At 44.3% G+C, this 24,022-nt stretch overlaps 1 protein-coding gene across 1 annotated transcript in view; it reads left to right on the plus strand.

Annotated features, from left to right (window-relative positions):
- Positions 1-4,145: 4,145 nt before the first annotated feature.
- Positions 4,146-24,022, plus strand: part of PDILT (protein disulfide isomerase like, testis expressed) — a 46,518-nt gene continuing 26,641 nt past the window's right edge. Inside the window, exons 1-2 of the mRNA XM_086375492.1 lie at positions 4,146-6,209; positions 18,229-18,435. Of these exons, the coding sequence (XP_086231618.1) occupies positions 6,008-6,209; positions 18,229-18,435 (409 nt within the window). The 5' untranslated portion in view covers positions 4,146-6,007. The remainder of the gene's footprint in view (positions 6,210-18,228; positions 18,436-24,022) is intronic.

The raw sequence follows: 24,022 nt of genomic DNA on the forward strand, positions 1-24,022 counted from the left end.
AGGAGGGGAAACAGCCACAGCCATGAACAAGGGCACTTACATTAAAAAGTTAGAAATATAAACAAGATGCAGTAGGAAGTAAAAATACAAAATTTGAAGCAAACTGTTGTGATGTGACCAAGAGCACTCAAAGTTGGGGTTTGGGGAGACAGAGTGGCCTGCGGAGACCCTTCTGAGTTGGTGGTGCTTGTACCCGGACCCTTCAGAAAAGGCTGAATGAAGAGCAGGATGAGGGATTCCAGGCCAAGGCAAAGGCCGGGAAGCAGGATGTGTTTGAGGAGAGGAAAGGAAAGCAATGTGGCTGGTGCCCTGTGAATGGGGGTGGAGAATGGAGCGCTGGTGTCAGAGGGAAAAGGAGCTACAGAGGCCAGAGTTGGCCTGAGGGGCCTGAGAGGACAGACATGCGGTGGGATTGTCCGGACAGCAAGCCGTGGACCTTTTTGTAAGACAGCAATGTGATCTACATTATGTTTAGAGAGAAAATTGATAACTGAGGGCAAGTAAAGAGAATAAGGAGAGGGATCAGACAGGAGGCCACCGCTCCAACTGGACGAGGGCCGACAGTACAGGGACGAGGGGCCTCTCTGGGAACGCGGGTGGAGACAATGCACACACCGCACTGGCTGGTGGGTAGGAAGCCCCTCTGTGGCAGCTATTCTTGTTCTTAATAATAAAAATTTCTTATCACGGCACAGTTCTCCAGAGTGAGTGAGGTGAGACCACTGGCCCAGGCTTCCCTTCCCTCTGACAAGAGCCATCAGGATCTCTCAGAGAGAGCCTACTACTGCTACTGCTGCTAAGCCGCTTCAGTCGTGTCTGACTCTGTGCGACCCCATAGACGGCAGCTCACCAGGCTCCCCAGTCCCTGGGATTCTCCAGGCAAGAACCCTGGAGTGGGTTGCCATTTCATTCTCCAATGCATGAAAGTGAAAAGTGAAAAGTGAAAATGAAGTCGCTCAGTCGTGTCCGACTCTTAGCGACCCCATGGACTGCAGCCCACCAGGCTCCTCTGTCCATGGGATTTTCCAGGCAAGAGTACTGGAGTGGGGTGCCATTGCCTTCTCCACAGAGAGAACCTAGCAACCTCAAATCTTGAGATTTCTTTCCAAAAGACCCATTGGTACTTTGGCAAATCCCTCCCACCCCTGCCAAACAAGAGATTTTGGGTGCCAAGGGGTTTGAAAGGGGTCACCAATGGTCAGTCACCCAGAAAGGCTCTGGGTGGCTCTCACTGTCTTATGCTTGCATAATAGATAAGGGGTTATTCTGGTGATTGTCTGTAAAATAAAAGTTAACTCTCTAGCACTTTAATGTCTCCATCTAGACAAAGAAATTTAGATGAGAGTTTCTCTTGCAAATAAATTAATCAATGAACAAACAAGCAAACAGGTGCCAATGAAAGAATAGAGCTCACCACCTGGTTCTATAAGAATTAAGTCATTAGTCATTGCAGTTGCTGACCTTCAATACACCCTGAAAGGAGTTCAGGGCAAAGATGAAGAATGAAGTACTCTGTGCTCTGGGAAAACTGGCAGCATAGGTCTTCAAAATAGTTAGATATTTTTAGGAGAAATTTTTATGAACCCAGTTTCTTGCATTTTCTCATGTTTAGAAAAGCACTAAAACCAATAACTAGGACATTGGTTCCTTGTGATCAATAGCAACCTTCTACTGAGATGTGTGTTTGATTACATGTACCCCTTAACCAGAATTATATATACACTGACCTCCTCCCTTACATCTTCTGAGCAGTTTCTCAGAGCCATCTGAGAGGCTGTCTCCCCAGGCTATAGTCTTCAACAAGACACTCAGTTCAACTCACAGCTCTTACATTGTGTGTTTTTTCCCAATTTGACAAAGGTGAATTAATACTGAAAACAAAAGCTCCATCTAATAGTCATCATCCTGTACCAGACTTCCCCAGGACTAACAAGTGGCATGTTATCTGTGGGTCCTGGGATTCTGGGGATTATTAAGCACCCTTCAGGCTGGGTGGTAGTAATGAGCCCTTTGGTTGAAATGTAGATTTGAATAATATGCATCACAGCTTTCCAGAAAACCAGGCTCTCCACTCTGCCTTCATCCTTATCTCAACTCTCCTTTATTGATTTTATTTGACCATGTAGTTCTCAACCTACAGGCTGCAGGACAGAATCACCTGGAAGGCTTAAGAGATCCAACAGTCAATGACAATACACAAATCTCAGTTGGATTCTGACTCAAACAAACCTAAAACTTATGAAATAATTAGAGTAGTTTATTGTCTAGGTATTTGATGATATGAGGGATTAGAGCGAATTTTGTTGTAGCTATGTTTTATTATCAGATTTTCATCTTTTAGAGATTCACAATGAAATACCTATGGATAAAATAATATGATGCATGGGACTGGCTTCAAAATAATCCAGGGTGGGGAGTTGACAGGAGTATAAAAGATATGATTGGGAGTGACAACTGAGGTTGAGTGATGAGTTACCTTGGGGGTATGTTGTACCATACCATTCTGTTTTTATGTTCAAAATTTTCTAATAATAATCACCTGGAGAGCTTTTAAAACATACATATATCTGGACCCCACCTTGAGCAATTTTGAATTAATAAAGGGTCAGAGGAGCATCAATATCACCTTAAAAACTCCCTAGAGAATTTTAATGTGAATCCAGGTTCTTAGTTCATGTTAGTCGTTCAGTCATATCCAACCTGTTTCGACCCTGTGGACTGTAGCCTGCCAGGTTCCTCCATCCATGGGATTCTCCAGGCAAGAATACTGGAGTGGAGGTGCCATTTCCTCCTCCAAGGAATTTTCTCAACCCAGGGATAGAAACCGATCTCCTGCATTGTGCTAATCAAGCACAAGTTCTTTACGAATCTTCACAACTACTCTGGAATGAAAGGCCACTCACCCATTCTGCAGAGGGAGGTGCTGTGCTCTGATAGAGGACTTTGCAAATCTGAGAATCTGTGACCACTTCCCAAGTACAAAATCTGAGGTATGGACATGAGAGCAGTGTGGTATGGTGATTTAGACCCGAGGTTAGCAAACTTTTCCTGAAGAGGGCCAGATAATAAATATTTTTGGCTTTGCTGGCCACATAGGGTCTCTATTACAACTACTTAACTGAGTAGTTGTGGTAATGGCTGCTGCTGCTAAGTCACTTCTGTCGTGTTCGATTCTGTATGGACCCCATAGACGGCAGCCCACCAGGCTCCCCCGTCCCCGGGATTCTCCAGGCAAGAACCCTGGAGTGGGTTGCCATTTCCTTCCCCAATGCATGAAAGTGAAGAGTGAAAGTGAAGCCGCTCAGTCATGTCTGACTCTTCGCGACCCCATGGACTTCAGTGCACCAGGCTCCTCCGTCCATGGGATTTTCCAGGCAAGAGTACTGGAGTAGGGTGGCATCGCCTTCTCCGGTAGTAAAGGCAACCATAGGCAATAGTGATGGGATGGGTATAGCTGTGAATCCTCTAACACGGTATTTACAAGAAAGGCAGAGGGCTGTAGATTGCGAGTCCTGGTTTAGACCCATATGCATTAGGCTTAGATATACCTGAGCTTAAGTCTTGCTCCTTCTTCTAGGGTGGGTCTCCACTTTTGTAAGTTGGGCTTATAATTGTACCTACCTCACAGACACGCTGTGAGGGTTAATGAGATGATGCATGTAAAGCTCAAATGCTAGCTTAATACATGGTGATTGACTTATTACTGTGACCAGAGTGTGACTGAGGATGGGGACTGCAGTGGTGAGCAAAAAGAGAAGGGACAGAGGGTCAGAACCCTTTCTCAGGACCCTAGAAGCATCAAAGCTCTTGCCATTCCTCCCTGCCCTCCTGATAAGAAGGCACACTTTTATCTCCTTTGGGGAAGATAAATGTTCCTTCTGTCAACGTGTTCTTCCTTACCTAGAGTTTATAGCAGAAACCTTTGAGTAGTCAAAAACCCTTTTATATTTTCCTGAAAAGCTTAATTCTTGCAATTAGAACCTTGACTTGCAAGCCCCTCCTGAGTTTTAAAGGCCTGTTTTGTAACCCCAAACCAAAAATTTGATTCTGTTCTGTTGCCAGCCTCAGTCCTCCCCTTCTGAGACACAGCATGATTAGATGGTGGATACCAGAGATGGTGCTTGGAGTCAGGGAGCATCAGTTACTGTCTCAAGACACTGTTCACTGCACCAGTTTTACAGGGGGCATTAGAGAGACAGTATATCATTCTGGTTAAGGACATGGATTCTGTAGCTAGATATCCTTTTTTGAAATCCTGCTTCTGTCATATGTTAGTTGTATGGCCTTGGACAAATCATTTAACTTTTATGTGCCTCATTTTATACTCACTAAATAGGGATTATAATATTACTATCTTATAGAATTGTCATAGGAGAGATGATGGCTTGGAATGCATAGAACAGCCATACATGACAAGTATATTTAGCTACAGGTATTTATAAATTTAACACTTGATACATAATTTAACAAGTATGTTTAGCTACAGTAAAGTGAAGTCACTCAGTCATGTCCGACACTTCGCGACCCCATGGACTGTGGCCTACCAGGTTCCACCATCCATGGGGTTTTCCAGGCAAGAATACTGGAGTGGGTTGCCATTTCCTTCTCCAGGAGAACTTCCTGACCCAGGGATTGAACCCGGGTCTCCCATATGGTAGGCATTGTAGGCAGATGCTTTAGCTAGCATAGGTATTTATAAAATTTAACACTTGTGACCAATTATCTAATACCAATGATTTTGGTATTAGACCAAAAAATTACATTAGAAGATCTACTTTTAAAAAATCCTCAGATAGTGTGCCAAACATATTTACCAGGTACGTATCAAATATCCACTCATTCATTCATGTTTATTTGCCTATCATAAATACCAAATGCTAGGAACACAGCACTCAAAGAAATTGAGGTCCTTATAAATTTAATCTGGACCAGCTATTTGCCATGTTCAAAACACTTGAGTAGTCTGTACGCTGCATAGGAAAATGGTTCTGTGCTTAAGGACAACATGCAAACATCTGTGACAGTGATCCTATGCTCTAGATTATTAGGGGAAACATTACTGGGGAGAGTGGCACTTAAGGAGAGACAACTGCTGACCCAAACCATCTGAACAGAAAAGAATTGTAAAAGAAAAAAAGGAAAAGAAAAAAAAAAATGAGGGGAAAAAAAAGAGGAAAGGAAATCATGTTATAGACCTAGTATGTACTGTTATCAAAAAGGTATCTGGATTATATTTTACATCATTGAGTAAGACAGTTGGACAATGAACAGTATTGCCTATCTAATTCCATTTATTATATACATTTAAATATATATTCATACTGGCATTTTCAACATTGGTAAAGATTCATTCCAAACTGAGTCACTTTCTCAGAGGTGGGGTTATGGGAGAAATTTTTGTTTTCTACTTAACATTTTTTTATTGTGTTTCTTGAAATTTTTACATGTGTGCATTATGGTGATTACTTTTGAAAGAAATATTTACATTTGAGAAAATTTGCTCAAAAATCAAATGGGTTACACTGCCAGCAGTAAGCTTCCCATCAAAAGAGGTATTCAAGCAGGAGTTGGGGGAGCATGAGCAGAAGCTGTGATAGGGATTGGATTAGTCATCTCTGAGACCCAGAGGCTCACCTTGGGATTCTGGACTGAGTTTCATATCTAAAAATATTCTTACCTATTGTCTGGGGAGCCAGTGGGCTTGAGTGTTGGTTCGTGATTTGGCTTTCTGTTGCTCCGAGTGGGACCCTGCTGCCCTGAGCTAATCCCACGCAGTTTCAATGGGCCCCAAGGTTAACCTCTCTGGCAAAGTTTGCCTCTCCTTTACCAGCTTGCTTTGCTGAGCTCTGGGCACTGCTAGGAAGCCAGTGGGGGCATGCTGAGGTAATATTCTCCACATCAGGACTGACCTTTTAGGAAAGGAGATGGGGAGGGAGTGATGACGTGGGTCCCCACCACCCGTGTTGGTAAGAGTTCTTGTTCTTTCTCCTGCCCTTGAAGGACAGCCATGGAGCTGCTCTGTATGTCTCTGCTGCTGGTAGCCTCTTGTGTCGGCACTGTCCAGGGCTCACCAGAGATGAATGGCAAGAAGGAGAGCATCAACATGTCCCAGCCCTTGCATATCCTTGTGGAGGAAAACTTGATGGTGCTAACACCTGCTGGCCTGACTCAGATGCTGAACGAGACGCGCTTCCTGATGGTGCTCTTCCGTGAGTGTCTCCCACTCCTGGGCAATGGGTGATGGGTGGGCTGAGACCTGCCCCCTTTCTTCTGGTAGCCAGAGGAATTTTAAGTATTGTTAAACAGGTGGCGCTAGTGGAAAAGAACCTGCCTGCCTGTGTAGGAGATGTAAGAGACGTGGGTTCGATCCCTGGGTTGGGAAGATCCCCTGGATAAGGAAATGGCACCCCACTCCAGTATTCTTGCCTGAAAAATCCCATGGGCAGAGGAGCCTGGCAGGCTACAGTCCATGGGGTCTGCAAAGCGTTGGACACAACGGAAGCAACTTAGCATAAATATATGAGAACACATTTCAATAATAATTTAAAAAAAAATAGCATCATCCTTAATTCCCAGATGAGAGTACTGAGGTCCAGGGAAACTAAATCATTTGCAAGATACTATGTCGCCTCTTTGGTCTTGATTTGTATGGGGTCACACAGGGTCGGACACGACTGAAGCGACTTAGCAGCAGCAGCAGCAGCAGCAGCCTCTGTTTCACTGAAGGCAAGAAGCCAGGATTTACCTTCAGGTGTCTTTACCATTCTGAACCTTAGTTTTCTTCTCTGTAAAATGGGTATAAACAGAAGTGCTATACTGGATTATTGTGAAGACAAAATAAGTTGTTAAGTTGCTAAATAATATTGTAAGTTGCTGGGACACAGTTATGGGCACTGTCTCAAGGAAGATTTTTTTTTTTTTTTCAAGGAAGATTTTTAGATCATCAGGTTTTTCATCTGAATTTTGCATGCCCACTTTTATTCTTCAGATTTTGCATCAGCAGGCATTTTGATGGAGGAAACGGACTCCTTTTTCCTGAGACACTGACACAGACTCATGTCTATGCTTTGAGACCGGATGGAAGGGATGTTCATAACAACTTTCACATAGTGGGCACCTACTGCGTGCCGGGAACTGTCCTTATAGCCCCACTAAATGTTCTCACACACTCCTCATAATCACCCAGTGTACTGCCACTATTTGTCTCCCTATTTGGGGACATTTCATAACTGAAATTCAATTTACATCTGCTCCTGAAAAACCAAGAGATCTGGAAGCCCTGGCTTACATTCCTATAATGTGACGGTTGGCTGGAGCTAAGTGACAGTTTCCCCCTTGTGATCAGGAAACAGCACACTAGTCAGTTTGCCACATTCCTAGTCAGCCAGCCCCACATAGTCACACCCCTGCTTCACCCCTCTAGCATTTGAGTCTGTGTCTTCTGCCTGAAATTCAGGCCTCCCAGCTCCTTCCTCAATTCTTGTCTCTTCTCATTTGATACATTCTCTCTGAGTTGCACCACTTCAGTGAGGTGGTCTTTGCATCAGTGGGCATTTTGTGACAGTGACATAGTATCAGTAGCTCAGTTACCATGGATCCCATTGCTTCCTCAGCTGACCTGTGCAGCCACTTCATAGCAACATACAACAACCTTAACCTTAACCTTGCCCTTAACCTTGGTAGTTCCCAGGAGAGAAAATCTAACTGGGTCATTTTGCCTCCTTCCAACTTTCACCCTTATGGCGGAAAGTGAAGAAGAACTAAAGAGCCTCTTGATGAAAGTGAAAGAGGAGAGTAAAAAAGTTGGCTTAAAGCTCAACATACAGAAAACTAAGATTATGGCATCAGTTCCCATCACTTCATGGCAGATAGATGGGGAAACAGTGGCTGACTTTATTTTTGGGGCTCCAAAATCACTGCAGATGGTGATTGCAGCCATGAAATTAAAAGACACTTACTCCTTGGAAGGAAATTATGACCAACCTAGACAGCATATTTCTTTTCCCTGTCTCCTGTACAATGTCATGAACCTCAGTCCATAGTTCATCAGGCACTCTATCAGATCTAGTCCCTTAAATCTATTTCTCACTTCCACTCTATAACCATAAGGGATTCGATTTAGGTCATACCTGAATGGTCTGGTGGTTTTCCCTACTTTCTTCAATTTAAGTCTGAATTTGGCAATAAGGAGCTCATAATCTGAGCCACAGTCAGCTCCTGGTCTTGTTTTTGCTGACTGTATAGAGCTTCTCCACCTTTGGCTGCAAAGAATATAATCAATCTGATTTTGGTGTTGACCATCTGGTGATGTCCATGTGTAGAGTCTTCTCTTATGTTGTTGGAAGAGGGTGTTTGCTATGACCAGTGCGTTCTCTTGGCAAAACTCTGTTAGCCTTTGCCCTGTTTCATTCCGTACTCCAAGGCCAAACTTGCCTGTTACTCCAGTTGTTTCTTGAGTTCCTACTTTTGCATTCCAGTCCCCTATAATGAAAAGGACATCTTTTTTGGGTGTTAGTTCTAAAAGGTCTTGTAGGTCTTCATAGAACCGTTCAACTTTCAGCTTCTTCAGCATTACTGGTTGGGGCATAGAATGGTTTACTGTGATATTGAGTGGTTTGCCTTGGAAATGAACAGAGATCATTTTGTCATTTTTGAGATTGCATCCAAGGACTGCATTTCGGACTCTTGTTGACCATGATGGCTACTCCATTTCTTCTAAGGGATTCCTGCCCACAGAAGTAGATATAATGGTCATCTGAGTTAAATTCACCCATTCTAGTCCATTTTAGTTTGCTGATTCCTAGAATGTCGATGTTCAACATATTAAAAATCAGAGACATTACTTTGTCAACAAAGGTCTATCTAGTCAAGGCTATGGTTTTTCCAGTAGTCATGTATGGATGTGTGAGTTGGACTACAAAGAAATCTGAGTGCAGAAGAATTGATGCTTTTGAATTGTGGTATTGGAGAAGACTTTCGAGAGTCCCTTGGACTGCAAGGAGACCCAACCAGTCCATCCTAAAGGAAATCAGTCCTGGGTGTTCATTGGAAGGACTGATGTTGAAGCTGAAACTCCAGTATTTTGGCCACCTGATATGAAGGGCTGACTCATTTGAAAAGACCCTGATGTTGGGAAAGATTGAAGGCAGGAGGAGAAGGGGACGACAGAGGATGAGATGGTTGGATGGCATCACTGACTCATTGGACATGAGTTTGGGTAAATTCTGGGAGATGGTGATGGACAGGGAGTCCTGGTGTGCTGCAGTTCATGGGGTCGCAAAGAGTTGGACACGACTGATGAACTGAACTGAACATGAAGTGTGCCTATTGTGTAAAGTTCTATCAAAATAATTCCAAGCCTCTGACCTCCATCTAGTTCAGGCTCTTAATGGTTTGTTTCCTTCAAAGTGTCAGAATGCACACCTGATTCTGCTTCAAGCCCATGGAGCAAAACTTGGTGAGATCCAGTTTGGGTCATTTTCTTTATAGGAGCCTGTGAGCAGGGCATAATTTCCACCTTACTGAACTACTCCTCCAGCTGGTTCCCTACCTCCCTCATTCACATCAAGACTTGGGTCACTCCTTGAATATTTGGTTCATGGTTTTTTCCCTCAGGGAAGAATTGAGAACTCTACGGCTGCTGTGGCTTGTGAGTTAATGGTTTGCACAGGTCAGCCATCTAAGCCGTCTTCTCTTTTTTGCTGCAGCCTTAAGCCCTGAATCCTGGACCCTCAGTGGAAATATTGAAGGATTTAGAGCCACACACTTTGCATGACACAACACACACCACAGCACTCATTTATGCTTCCAAAATGACACGGCAGGTGGACAAACCTGGGTAACCTATCCAATCTGGGTGAGAATGTAAGACTCTGTCCACAACTACTCTGCTTTAATCAGGGCAGAAGGGCAAGTTCATGGTTCTTTGGGACGTTGATGTTTTATAACTTAGGGATTGACACTGAACCTGGGGCTATGAAGGGAGCTAATCGATTTTATATTCTTTAATTATACCTGATAACAACCAATTTGAATACTTGAAAGTCTTCCCACCAGCAGGTATTTCAATTCGGTGAACACTGGCAGAGATGCTATCTAAAAGACACTCAAACTCATTTCATTTGAAAATTTGATTTCTTCAAATATGCAGCTTAAATAAAAATGAATTCTCAAAAGCTTGCAGACCCTTTAAAATGACCTTTGGAAAAACGAATCACTTAGGACAAGCATTATAAAAGTACCCCCCACCCTGCCGCCAGGAGTAAATGGCTCTTTACAAAAAGGTCTTTCCAATATTGTCCCAGGGAAATACTGTCCTGGTAACTATCAAATCCTTAGCTGCTCCCCAGTTTCTCATTTCTCCAAGGACTCCAGATTCAAGAACCAACACTCAGAGGCATCTTTTCTCTTGGATATCTCACACATCTCAATGCCACATGTGTCCAAAATAGACCTCAGCATCTTTACTTGATTTGCTTTTTCTCACATCCTGTCTTGATTGACAGCATGGCTATCTTTATAATGTCAAAGTCAGAAATCCTAGATCATTCTTGACTCCTTTCTAGTCTCATCTCTAATCTCTCACTGAGTCCTATTGAAACTACCTCCTGAAGCCCTCTGCAATCTCCAGTCCTCCCCATTCCCCCCGCCACTGCCATAGTTATGGCCTCATCATTCTCTCCCTGAACCACTGCAGTATCTTCTAGATCAGGGGTAAGAACTGGGCCACACAGCAGGAGGTGAGTGGTGGGTAAGCAAGCAAAGCTTCATCTGTATTTACAGCCACCCCTCGTTATTTGCATTACTGCCTGAGCTCTGCCTTCTGTCATGTCACTGATGGCGTTAGATTCTCATAGGAGCACAAACCTTACTGTGAATTGCACATACAAGGGGTCTAGGTGGTGTGTTCCTTCTGAGAATCTAATGTCTGATGATCTGATGTGGAGCTGAGGCAGAGATCATAATAAATCAATTGCTTGCGGACTCATCAAAAAGCTGCATCTGGGGGCGGACTTTATAGTGGCAAGAGAGGTGAATTTCTTCAATTGTACAGTTGCATCTTGGTGGCAGGCTTTAAGTTAGAATCCAGCACTTATTTCAGTCCATGCATGGCCTGCCTGTGTTTTATTTACCACTCTGTCTCTGCTTCTTTTCCACACTGTGCACTTGTCTCAGTCACAGTTTTGGCAAACTCACAAGCTAACTCTAGCCAAAATGAGTAAAAAATGAGTGTCACTGGGGAGCTTCTTTGAAAAGGGGGAAAGACTAAATTATGAGACAGCAGAATATTCTAAGACTGCCAACAAAAAGAAAGCCACAGTTACAAGAAAATATCAGAGACTTAAGTTACAGGCTCATTGCAACAGGTGATTTATATTCTCTAAGCTCACTTTCTATGGTGACCAGCTATCCAACAAAGCCATGAAATCTTCAAATCTGCTTTGCCACATGGAGACCTAGCACCCTGCATTAAAAGACAAGCCTTTGGAGCTTTTCAAAAGGAAAAATGTGAACAGGAAGAACAGAAGCAATTATTGAAGGCCACCACACCACCAAGCATTTCTGCACTAACAGCATCATTCTTAGAGGCTAAATTAGCACATCTGCTTGGATCACTTTCTGATTGAAAATCCCAAAGTTTCCAAACTCCTTAACATAGCTACAATGTCCTTGGCTTGATTTAACCCAGGCCTACTTTTCCATTCCACTTGAAGTCTGTGCTGTACACCCTGAGTGTGGCTACCAGGTAGGTCACACTGGCACTAGCCTCCTGGCCTTTACACTTGAGGTTCCCTCTACCTGTAGTGTCCTTCCTGAACTTCTTAAGCTGGATTATGAAGTTTAAGTTCATGAAGTTGCCTTGTCAAGAGGCTGTGTTCACCTCCCTCCCACCTAGGCTCTGGCATGCTCACTCAGCCCTCTGCACCCTGCTTTTTATAACATTTGCCACACTGCTTTGAAACTGCATTTAAACTTGTGAGTTCCACAGGGGACAGGGGTCAAAACTGATTCATCTCTTGATTGCTAACATCTAGGATTGTGCCTGGAGCACAGTAGTCATTTGGAGATGTTGGTAAATAAATGAGCTTTCCTTTGGCCCACAGTGTTCTTCATAAATGAGACAAGAGAACAGGAAAAGCTACATTTAGTGGAGGAGGCCAAAATGAGACTTAAAAGGAGCAGTTTCTAGGTTGACTAATTAGTAATCATCCGTAAGGCAGAGGTGGCAAGAGTCTGCCTTGGGAGCAGATTAGATGATGTAGATGGTATAGTAGATGAGGATGGTGATGACGTGGACAATCGTCATGATGAAAATGAGGAAGACCATTTACTCAGACCTGTATTCCAGGCACTGGGCTTGTTCTCATTGTTCCTGTCTTATATCATGAGGCAAATAAAGTCTCAGAAAGGTTTAGGATTTGCCCAAAATTATACAACTGGTAAGTGATGAGGATTTCAGACCAGGTCTAACACTCAATTCTTCTTAAACTGTGCTGATAATTGAAACATTCATTCATTAAACACTTATTGAATATTTATTATATGCTAGATCTCTTCTAGGCACTGAGTGGTAAGCAAAACAGACAGACCCTTGCTTTACATATCTTTTATCCTGGAGAGGTGAGTGAAAATGAAAGTGAAAGTTGCTCAGTCATGTCCAACTCTGGGACTCCATGGACTATACAGTTCATGGAATTCTCCAGGCCAGAACAGTGGAATGGGTAGCCTTTTCCTTCTCCAGGAGATCTTTCCAACCCAGGGATTGAACCCAGGTCTCCCACATTGCAGGCGGATTCTTTACCAGCTGAACCACAAGGGAAGCTTTGAGAGAGGAGACTCAAGATAAAATGATGCAGAAGTCAAAAATGTAGCATATCTTAAGGGTAGAAGTACTATGGAGAAAAACAGAGCAGGGCCCTTAGGAAGTACAAGAAGTGGTGCAAGTGGGTTAAGTACAGGGTAGCCAGAGAAGGCTTTCCTGTGAAGATGGAAATTGAACAAAGACCTGAAGGCAGTAAAACAGCAACCTGAGAAAATTTCAGGCAGAAGGAACAGCAAGTGCAAAGGCCCTGAGGTGGGAATGGGCAGGGTGGCTAAGCTGAGTTGCTGAAGAGAAAAGTAGTGGGATATAAGATCAGAAGGGTAAGGAGCAGATTTTTAGAGTTTTGTAGGCCTTTTCAATGGTCAAAGAAACTTGTTGCCTGGACCCTGAGGAACTGGGAGTTGGAGATCATCCTGAAGTCCTTATCACCTATGAGCACTATAAAGCATCCTATGGAATGGTGAGAGTATTATACTCATAAGCTTTTTCCATGCTTGATCTTGAACTTGGTCTTAAGTGGGGTTTCTCATCCTTAGCACTGTTGACATTTCTGCTGGCTAATTCTTAGCACAGTCTCTCTATGTATGTGTGTGTGTGTGCGCGCGCATGCGTGTGTGTGTGTGTGTGTGTGTGTGTGAGATGGGGAGGAGGGTGTCTTGTGCACTGTGGGATATTTATTAGCATCCCTTGCTTTTACCAACTAGATACCAGTAGCATTCCAGATGTGACAACCAGTAATGACTCCAGATAGGGCCAAATGTGCCCTATTGAGAACCACAATCTAAAGAAAGGCAGACTCCAGCTCCCTGTGCTGGGAGCGAATCTCCATTTCCTACATTCACACCTCTCCCATCCATCAGCCCCATGGGGTTACCTACTAAAGACCCAGGCAAACATTGATTCTAGGTCCACTAGCCATTAACACATTTACACACTAGGCACACTGTCGAGAGCCACTGCCAACTCTAATGGGACCCTGGGTGCCATTTGCTTAACCCCAAAACCCATGAGAGAGCCACAGAATAGGCCTCAGCCTTATTTTGGATGGCTTGTCACCCTTGTCTTCCTTTCCCCAGGAATAAGAAGATTTGCTGAAGATCCTGATAACTACATAGGATCCTTCCTCCCCAGAGAACATCTGGTCAGAGCAAGACCATGAATTTCCCCCATATTATCATAATGCTCAATGTTTATTGGGCACTTCTGTATCAGAGCTTTGCATACCTTGGCTTACTATGTAGGCTTATTCTAAGGTATGGAAACTTATCACTATCCCCATTCTATAGGTGATGAAGCTAAGGTTCAGAGATGTTTAAAAAAACTCGTTTTCTGGACCACAGGTGCTGTAAGCCACCATAACTGTCTCTGATTTATGAAACAACCTAAGGAAATGATATTCATTGAGTATCTAGTATGTGCCAGACAATGGACCCTAGTTAGAACCTGAGGAGGGCTAAAACTGAAGGAGCTCCCAGCAAAGGGCTCCCTGCCCATCCACAGTCCACTGGGCACTGCTTTGCCCAGGTTCCAATGTACAGCTGAATTGACTCCATGCCCCGTAAGACATAGTCACCAAGATCTGAGGGTGTATGCATTCATTTTACCTTTACACGTTTGGCATTCAAGGCTCCAGAGGTAAACACTGATTTGCAAATTTTAAAAAGATAGAAACTAGCAAACAGGACTGGACATAAAAAGTAGATTTGGTTCTCTACAGTCTATCTGCTTTCATATGAACCACCCAGAGCAGGGTAGATTGGAAACTCACCCCTCCAGGGAAAAAGAGCATTTTTTCAGTCTGGCTTGCCTACAAGGTCAGTTAGAGCATGGAGTTTGGAGTCAGCCAGCCTTGGAGATGGAGAAGGCAATGGCACCCCAATTCAGTACTCTTGCCTGGAAAATCCCATGGATGGAGGAGCTTGGTAGGCTACAGTCCATGGGGTTGCACAGAGTCAGACATGACTGAAGTGACTTAGCAGCAGCCTTGGAGCTGAGTCTTGGCCTAATGCTTACTAGCTGTGAGACTTCTGGGTTTCTATTTCCTTGTCTAACACTCCTCACCTGTAATAGTAGATGACTGTCTACAACAGTAGATGACTCCTAGGCTTTTTCTGAGGACTAATCAAGATAATGCACGTAACACTTAGCAAAGTACTTGGCATAGTAAGTGTTCAATAAATGCTGTTATCTTGTTATCAATACTATGATCATCATCACAATCATTACCATCATCATCACTATCATCATCCTTCTGGTTGCTCAGGTCAAAATGTCAGAGTCATCCTTGATTTCTTTCATTTACATTCCACCTCCAATCCATCAATAAACCTTGTCAATTCCTCCTTCAAGACCCCTCGAGGCTCTGACCACTTCTCACCCTCTCCATTGCCACTCCCCTGATTCAAGCCGTTAACATTTCTTACCTGGATTATTATAGTGGCCTCCAGCTGGCCTCCTTTTTCCTCTGTGGTCTAATCTCCATGTAACATTCAAAACAATCCAGTAAAAATGTATATCATCACATCTAACACTGCTCCAAACCCTCTAGTACATTTCCACAAGCTTCAGAGGAAAGACCAAAGTCTATTCAGTGGTCTACAAGGCCTGTGTCTCCAGACCCAATGGACTTCTTGTCATCCCTCAGACATGTTGCTGCTACTGCTACTAAGTTGCTTCAGTTGTGTCCGACTCTGTGCAACCCCACTGACGTCAGCCCACCAGGCTCCCCCGTCCCTGGGATTCTCCAGGCAAGAACACTAGAGTGGGTTGCCATTTCCTTTTCCAGTGCATGAAAGTGAAAAGTGAAAGTGAAGTCGCTCAGCCGTATCCGACTCCTAGTGACCCCATGGACTGCAGCCCACCAGGCCCTTCTGTCCATGGGATTTTACAGGCATGTTGCATGTGTTCTTACTTCAAGGCCTTTGCTCATATGGCTCCTTTGCCTGGAACTCTCTCCCTCCTGTGAGTGAGCACACAGCTGGTTCCCTCATCATCTTCAGTCTTCATTAAAATGTTCCATTCTTTTCTCAGTGAGACCTCCGTTTACCTCCCTACTTAAAATCCATTCCCAGACACACTCCCAACTTCCATGTCTGCTTCTTTTTTCTCCATAGCACTTAGCGTCTAGCATAGAATACAGCCTGTTTCTTTACTTTATTCTTTACTTTATTTTCTGGGTTTTCCAATGAGAGCAGTGATTTTTATCAGTCTGTTCATTGTTAAGTCCTCAATACCTAAAATACTTCCTGGCACATGGGAGATTCTAAAAAAGATTTGTCAGATAAGTGAATGAATGAATCCCATTACTGTAACTATTAGGTCCCATCCATCCAACTCTCAGGCCCCAGTTGTCACAGTCTCTTTCTCTCACTTTCATGTTAGACACCAAAAAGCACTGGGCTATGTGTGGAACCTCAAAAACTCCACTGTTTGGACAATCATTCCAAGTGTTTCTCTTGTCCCAAGCTTAGAAACTCAGATTTGAATGCTATGTCAATCAGCAGCCCTGAGCCAGGCATAGCCAAATCCGTGAGGAAGTCAGAGGAGAGGCCTGCAGGCCAGAGCTTCTGGCAACAGGCCAACCCCTGCTGATGGTGAGGGATGGGGTATCGAAGGCAATGCTGGTGACGAAGCAGGCAGTGGAGAGGCACTGATCAACAAGGGAGGCGAAAAGTCACACTTCATGTCCATTGATTGAGAGTTTAATGAAAGTGATCATTCACATTTGGGTTCCATCACTGGAGCAGTGTGCTGACTGGCAATGGGGTGTGTGCCAACTGTCCTAGGCCTGGCTTTCTGGGTTTTGCTTTACAAAAGCCCTTTCTCTTGTACTTGGAACTTGCCCATGGCAGTGGAAATGACTTGCACTGGTTTCAAGTGCTCCAGATGGACAAGGGAGTTTGAGAAAGATAAAGCACTCTGGCTTAAAAGGGAATCAATGACCCCCTACCCTGGCTCAACCCACCTGCTGCAGACACTGGGCTCTGAGAGCCAGTGAGGGGCCTACAGTCTCTCAACATTATCAGGAGGAAGGGAGACAAATGTGATTGCCTTTTAGCCCCTCCCATTTAGGCCAGGAAGTCTTATACTGCTGCTGGGATCGAATGCCAGTCCCGCAGGGCTCTTTCCAGAAAAAGGCCCCTGACTTCTACTTCCAGCCCACCACCCGGCAATGTGAGAGGCCAAGGAATCTTGATCAATAGTGCCAGGTCTCTTCAACACTCTGGACCAAGGAGATGAGCTGGATGGGTAGGGGGTCATCATAACCTCCCCCCACCCCCTTATCCTTCTCACATCTGGCCTCCTTTTCACAAGCATGTCTCCTGCCATATTACATGTAGATACAGGGCAAATGAAGGTGCAGAACCTGTCCTGTTAGCTCCAGGAACTTCCACCAGATGGTGCTCATTCTCCCTCTCTCTCCATGCCCCGCCCACCCACTTCTCTTTTTCTCTCCTCTCACCTCCCTCCTTCTCAATCTCTCCCTCTACTATGATTTCTGATAGACATTTTAACCATAATAACAATATTAATAAGAAGGCATTATATACTGACCAAGTGCCAGGCCTGATGCTAAGGACAGGCCCAGTGGAGGTTAGAGAGCAAGCACCCAAGCCAGAGTGAGTGAGTCCCATCCAGCTACACCTCCTATTGCTGTGAAACTTTGGGCAAATAAGTCATTTCAATTATGCAACAGTTTCCTCCTCTATCACAGTGAGATAATAATAGCCATACCTACTCCATAGAGGCTTCTTTGGTGGCTCAGATGGTAAAGAATCTGCCTGGAATGGGAGAGACCCAGGTTTGATCCCTGGGTTGGGAAGATCCTCTGGAGAGGGAAATGGCAACCCACCCCAGTATTCTTGCCTAGAGAATTACATGGACAGAGGGGGCTACAGTCCATGGGGTTGCAAAGAGTCAGACATGACTGAGAGCAACTAACACACACACACACACACACACATACCCCATAGGGGTACTTGGAGGATTCAGTGGGTTAATCCACATAAACCTCTTTGAAAGTAATAAGCACTATATAATTGATTGTTAAATCTTTTGACTCAGCTTCACAAAGCAGCCACTATTTCCCCACTTTATTGATGAGGCACAGGAGTCTCTGAGAAATTAAATTGCCCAAAGTTGTATTGTTTCCAGTGTTGCTGAACCCCCGAAAAACCTGATGCATATCTCCCAAACTGATCAGTTTCATGAACTGTGATATACTGTCACATTTCTGAATCTACCCATTAGCAGTGGAACATGAGAAAAACCCAGGAGTTAAGCAGGCCTTAGCTTTTAAAAAAAAAAAGCCTTAATAAAGGCTTAAACTTAACAAAGCCTCCTCCTTGGGAGATGGGATGGAGGAGAGGTTCTAGTGAGCTCTGTCTTCTTATTGGCTCTTTCAGATAACCCATCCTCAAAGCAATCCAGAAGCTTAGCTGAGGAGCTGGGCAAAGCTGTGGAGATCATGGGCAAAGGCAAGAATGGGATTGGCTTTGGCAAAGTGGACGTCACAGTTGAGAAGGAACTTCAGAAGGAGTTTGATGTCAAGAAGGCCCCAGAGTTGAAGCTGTTTTTTGAGGGCAACAGATCACAGCCCATCAGCTGCGAAGGTAATGGTATTTGTGTGTCAATCAAAGGAATGCTAACTATGGAAATACAAAAATCTGCATTTCAGTAGCTTAACAGAATCACAAGTTTATGTCTTGCTTGCACCAAACCCAGTTGTAGCCAAGGTTGGCTGTGGGGCTTCTGGTCCACACAATCTTTCAAGGACCCAAGTCCCTGTCAGCCTGTGGCACTGTCCTCCCCTAGGACCTCTGATTCTCTGGCTGTTCCCTCTGTGTCTGGCCAGAAGTCGGTGCTGGGAGGCAGAGGAGTGCCACCAGTGGAGTCCGTAGCCCAGACCTGGAGGTAGTGAATACCACTTCTATTCCCATCCTATTGATGACCTGGTTTCTGTTATGTGGCTCCACCCAACTGAAAGGCCTGGAAATATGGCCCTGCTCTATGACCATAAGGAAAAAAATGGATTTTGGTGGACATGTAGTTACCTCCACCATATCTGAGCTGGTGGGCCCTGGAGGCACACGAGATGGCACAGTGAGGTACATGGTTTCTAAACTAAAAAGACCAGAGAGTGAGTTCCTGGCTTACCTAACTGCCCACTCCCACTGCACCCTTCCACTTTAGAATGATCTTGATGGGGTCTCGGACCAAGGAAGTACTGACTGGTCAAAAGGGAGACCGGGAGGTGCTAGAACAAGATGCGCATGGGACAGGGTGACTACTAAACTAAAGCTAAAGCTTCTGTCACCATCCATTTCATTAACTCATTCACCCACTTATTCCACACCTCTTTATTAAGAACCTAACATGTGTCAAGCCCCATCTTGTAAAAATATTCATTTGTTTTTATTTATTTGGCTGCACTGTGTCTTAGTTATGGCATGTGGAATCTAGTTCCCTAACCACGGATTGAACCCAAGCTCCCTGTATTAGGAGCACAGAGTCTTAGTCCCTGGAACATCTGGGGAATCCCTCAAGTCCTATCTTAATGCTGGGGAATTTGAAGAATTTTGTGCCTCAGTGTGACTAGGTCTTAATTTTTAAAAAGTGTTAAATATATGGAGAAGCTAAAGGTAAAGGGGAAAAAGGAAAGATATATCCATTTGAATGCAGAGTTCCAAAGAATAGCAAGGAGAAACAAGAAAGCCTTCCTCAGTGAAAAAAGCAAAGAAACAGAGGAAAAAAACAGAATGAGAAAGACTAGAAATCTCTTCAAGAAAATTAGAGGCACCAGGGGAACATTTCATGCAAAGATGGGCACAATAAAGGACAGAAACTATATTGATCTAACAGAAGCAGAAGTTAGTAAGAAGTGGCAAGAATACACAGAAGAACTATACAAAAAAGGTCTTCTTGACTCAGATAACCACTGTGGAGTGATCACTCACCTAGAGCCAGACATCCTGGAATGCAAAGTCAAGTGGGTTTTAGGAAGCATCACTATGAACAAAGCTAGGGGAAGTGATGGAATTCCAGCTGAGCTATTTCCAAATCCTAAAAGACGATGCTGTGAAAGTGCTGCACTCAACATGCCAGCAAATTTGGAAAACTCAGCAGTGGCCACAGGACTGGAAAAGGTCAGTTTTCATCCCAATCTCAAAGAAAGGCAATGCCAAAGAATATTCAAACTACCACACAATTGCACTCATCTCACACACTAGCAAAGAAATGCTGAAAATTCTCCAAGCCAGGTTTCAACAAACAATACATGAACCGTGAACTTCCAGATGTTCAAGCTGGTTTTAGAAAAGGCAGAGGAACCAGAGATCAAATTGCCAACATCTGTTAGATCATCGAAAAAGCAAGAGAATTCCAGAAAAACATCTACTTTGACTGTGTGGATCACAACAAACTGGAAAATTCTTAGAGATGGGAGTAACAGATCATGTTACCTGCCTCCTGAGAAATCTATATGCAGGTCAAGAAGCAAAAGTTAGAACCAGACATGGAACAACAGACTGGTTCCAAATTGGGAGAAGAGTACGTCAATGGTGTATATAGTCACCTTGCTTATTTAACTTATATGCAGAGTTCAGTTCAGTTCAGTCGCTCAATCGTGTCCAAGTCTTTGCAACCCCATGAATCGCAGCACGCCAGGCCTCCCTGTCCATCAACAACCCTTAGATTTTACTCAAACTCATGTCCATCAACTCGGTGATGCCATCCAGCCATCTCATCCTCTGTCGTCCCCTTCTTCTCCTGCCCCCAACCCCTCCCAGCATCAGGGTCTTTTCCAATGAGTCAATTCTTCACATCAGGTGGCCAAAGTATTGGAGTTTCAGCTAAGCATCATTCCTTCCAAAGAACACTCAGGGCTGATCTCCTTTAGGATGGACTGGTTGGATCTCCTTGCAGTTCAAGAGACTCTCAAGAGTCTTCTTCAACACCACAGTTCAAAAGCATCAATTCTTTGGTGCTCAGCCTTCTTCACAGTCCAACTCTCACATCCATACATGACCACAGGAAAAACCATAGCCTTGACTAGATGGACCTTTGTTGGCAAAGTAACGTCTCTGCTTTTGAATATGCTATCTAGGTTGGTCATAACGTTCCTTCCAAGGAGTAAGCGTCTTTTCATTTCATGGCTGCAGTCACCATCTGCAGTGATTTTGGAGCCCAAAAAATAAAGTCTGACACTGTTTCCACTGTTTCCTCATCTATTTCCCATGAAGTGATGGGACCAGATGCCATGATCTTCATTTTCTGAATGTTGAGCTTTAAGCCAACTTCTTCACTCTCCACTTTCACTTTCATCAAGAGGCTTTTTAGTTCCTCTTCACTTTCTGCCATAAGGGTGGTGTCGTCTGCATATCTGAGGTTATTGATATTTCTCCCAGCAGAGTACATCATGTGAAATGTCAGGCTGGATGAAGCACAAGCTGGAATCAATATTGCCAGAAGAAATATCAATAACCTCAGATACACAGATGATACCACCATAATGGCAGAAAGCGAAGAAGAACTAAAGAGCTTCTTGATGAAAGCGAAAGAAGAGAGTGAAAAAGTTGGCTTAAAACTCAACATTCAACAAACTAAGATCATGGCATCCAGTCCCATCACTTCATGGCAAATAGATGGGGAAACAATGGAAATAGTGACAGACTTTATTTTGTTGGGCTCCAAAATCACTGCAGATAGTGACTGCAGCTGTGAAATTAAAAGAGACTTGCTCCTTGTAAGAAAAGCTGTGATTAACCTAGACAACGTCTTAGATAACAGAGGTGTTACTTTACGAACAAAGGTCAGTCTAGTCAAAGCTATGGTTTTTCCAGTAGTCATGTATGGATGTGAGAGTTGGACTATAAGGAAAGCTGGGAGTGCCGAAGAATTGATGCTTTTGAACTGTGGTGTTGGAGAAGACTCTTGAGAGTCTCTTGGACTGCAAGGAGATCCAACCAGTCAATCCTACAGGAAATCAGTCCTGAATATTCACAGGAAAGACTGATGCTGAAGCTGAACCTCCAATACTTTGGCCATCTGATGCGAAGAATTGATTCATTAGAAAAGATCCTGATGCTGGGAAAGATTGAAAGTAGAAGGAGAAGGGGATGACAGAGGATGAAATGGTTGGATGGCATGACTGACTTGATGGACATGAGTTTGAGCAAGCTCCAGGAGATGGTGACAGATGGGGAAGCCTGGTGTAGTGCAATTCATGGGGTCTCAAAGATTAGGACATGACTCACCAACTGAACTGAACTGAAATATATGGATGCAAAAATGTATGCACAATGTGTAGAAACAGTGGCTGACTTTATTTTTTTGGGCTCCAAAATCACTGCAGATGGTGACTGCAGTCATGAAATTAAAAGACGCTTACTCCTTGGAAGGAAAGTTATGACCAAACTAGACGGCATATTAAAAAGCAGAGACATTACTTTGTCAACAAAGATCCATCTAGTCAAGGCTATGGTTTTTCCAGTGGTCATGTATGGATGTGAGAGTTGGACTATAAAGAGGACTGAGCACAGAAGAATTGATGCTTTTGAACTGTGGTGTTGGAGAAGACTCTTGAGAGTCCCTTAGACTGCAAGGATATCCAACCAATCCATCCTAAGAGAAATCGGTCCTGGGTGTTCACTGGAAGGACTGATGTTGAAGCTGAAGCTCCAATACTTTGGCCACTGATGTGAAGAGTTGACTCATTGTAAAGGACCCTGATGCTGGGAAAGATTGAGGGTGGGAGGAGAAGGGGATGACAGAGGATGAGATGGTAGGATGGTATCATCGACTCGATGGACATGGGTTTGGGTGGACTCCAGGAGTTGGTGATGGACAGGGAGGCCTGGCGTGCTGCGGTTCATGGGGTCGCAAAGAGTCGGACATGACTGATCGACTGAACTGAACTGAACTGATGTTGGGAAAGATTGTGGGCAGGAGGAGAAGGGGACGACAGAGGATGAGATGGTTGGATGGCATCACTGACTCAATGGACATGAGTTTGGGTAGATTCCAGGAGTTGATATTGGACAGGGAGGCCTGGTGTGCTGTGGTTCATGGGGTTGCAAGGAGTTGGACACGACTGAGCGACTGAACTGATCTGAACGTGTAGATGAATAGATAGATGGATGGAATAAAACTGATGAACACAGAAATGCTCAACACAACCCTTCCTTTATTAGTAGAATGTCCCCATTGTGTATGTTGAATGATTCAATCACAGAAAACTGAGCCTGTCTTTTAGCAGGGCTCAGCATTTAGCAGGAGAAGGCAATGGCACCCCACTCCAGTACTCTTGCCTGGAAAATCCCATGGAAGGCGGAGCCTGGTAGGCTGCATTCCATGGGGTGGCTAAGAGTCGGACACGACTGAGCGACTTCACTTTCACTTTTCACTTTCATGCATTGGAGAAGGAAATGGCAACCCACTCCAGTGTTCTTACCTGGAGAATCCCAGGGACGGGGGAGCCTGGTGGGCTTCCGTCTATGGGGTCGCACAGAGTTGGACAGGACTGAAGGGACTTAGCAGCAGCAGCAGCAGCATTTAGCATGTTTGCAAAAATCCTATTCAAGAACCAAAGGGGTAGAGTGGAAAGGGCCACCATGTGCAGGGGCTGCAGGCTGCCTTGAAGCTCTCAGAAGGGACACAAAGAGAGTATGAGATACACAGGCCAGACTTGCAGAAGAGCCTGCCTCAGGGCAGGTTGCATAAAAGACTTGGAGCCTCCTCCTAGCTGGTTTGTAGGAGGGTAGTGTGTGAGGGAGTAAGAAGAGAAAGAGATGAGGAGAGAGGATAGGAGTGAGAGAAAGGATAAAGACTGCTGCTTCCTGTGTGCTGAGTGATACCCTCAGTGGCTACACACTGACCTAAGCGAGGAGTCCTTTGTGATGTGTTGGTTTAGGGGAGGGCTGTGAAAAAAATAAAAGCCTGAAGTTACTTTGTTAAAGTACATATCTGCTCATGGAGTTACTCAGGCTCTTGGGATACCCTCACTTCCTAAAGGACAGGTGAGGTCCAACTGCACTTAAGGGTAAAAGGGTTGCAGCATAAAGAGGACTGTCTGAGCCCTCTTTGTGCTGGGGGCCAGTGCCTGAAATCTCCTCATCATTCAGGAAGAGTCACCATCACCTCCTCTAGGAAGTCTCCCCTGATTGCCTGGGTCATGGTGCCTGCCCTGTTTCTGTGGTCCCA

This window comes from Bos grunniens, chromosome 25, assembly GCF_055505025.1.
Source record: "Bos grunniens cultivar Pamir isolate PY7600 chromosome 25, Bosgru_T2T1.0, whole genome shotgun sequence".
Classification (NCBI taxonomy): Eukaryota; Metazoa; Chordata; class Mammalia; order Artiodactyla; family Bovidae; genus Bos; species Bos grunniens.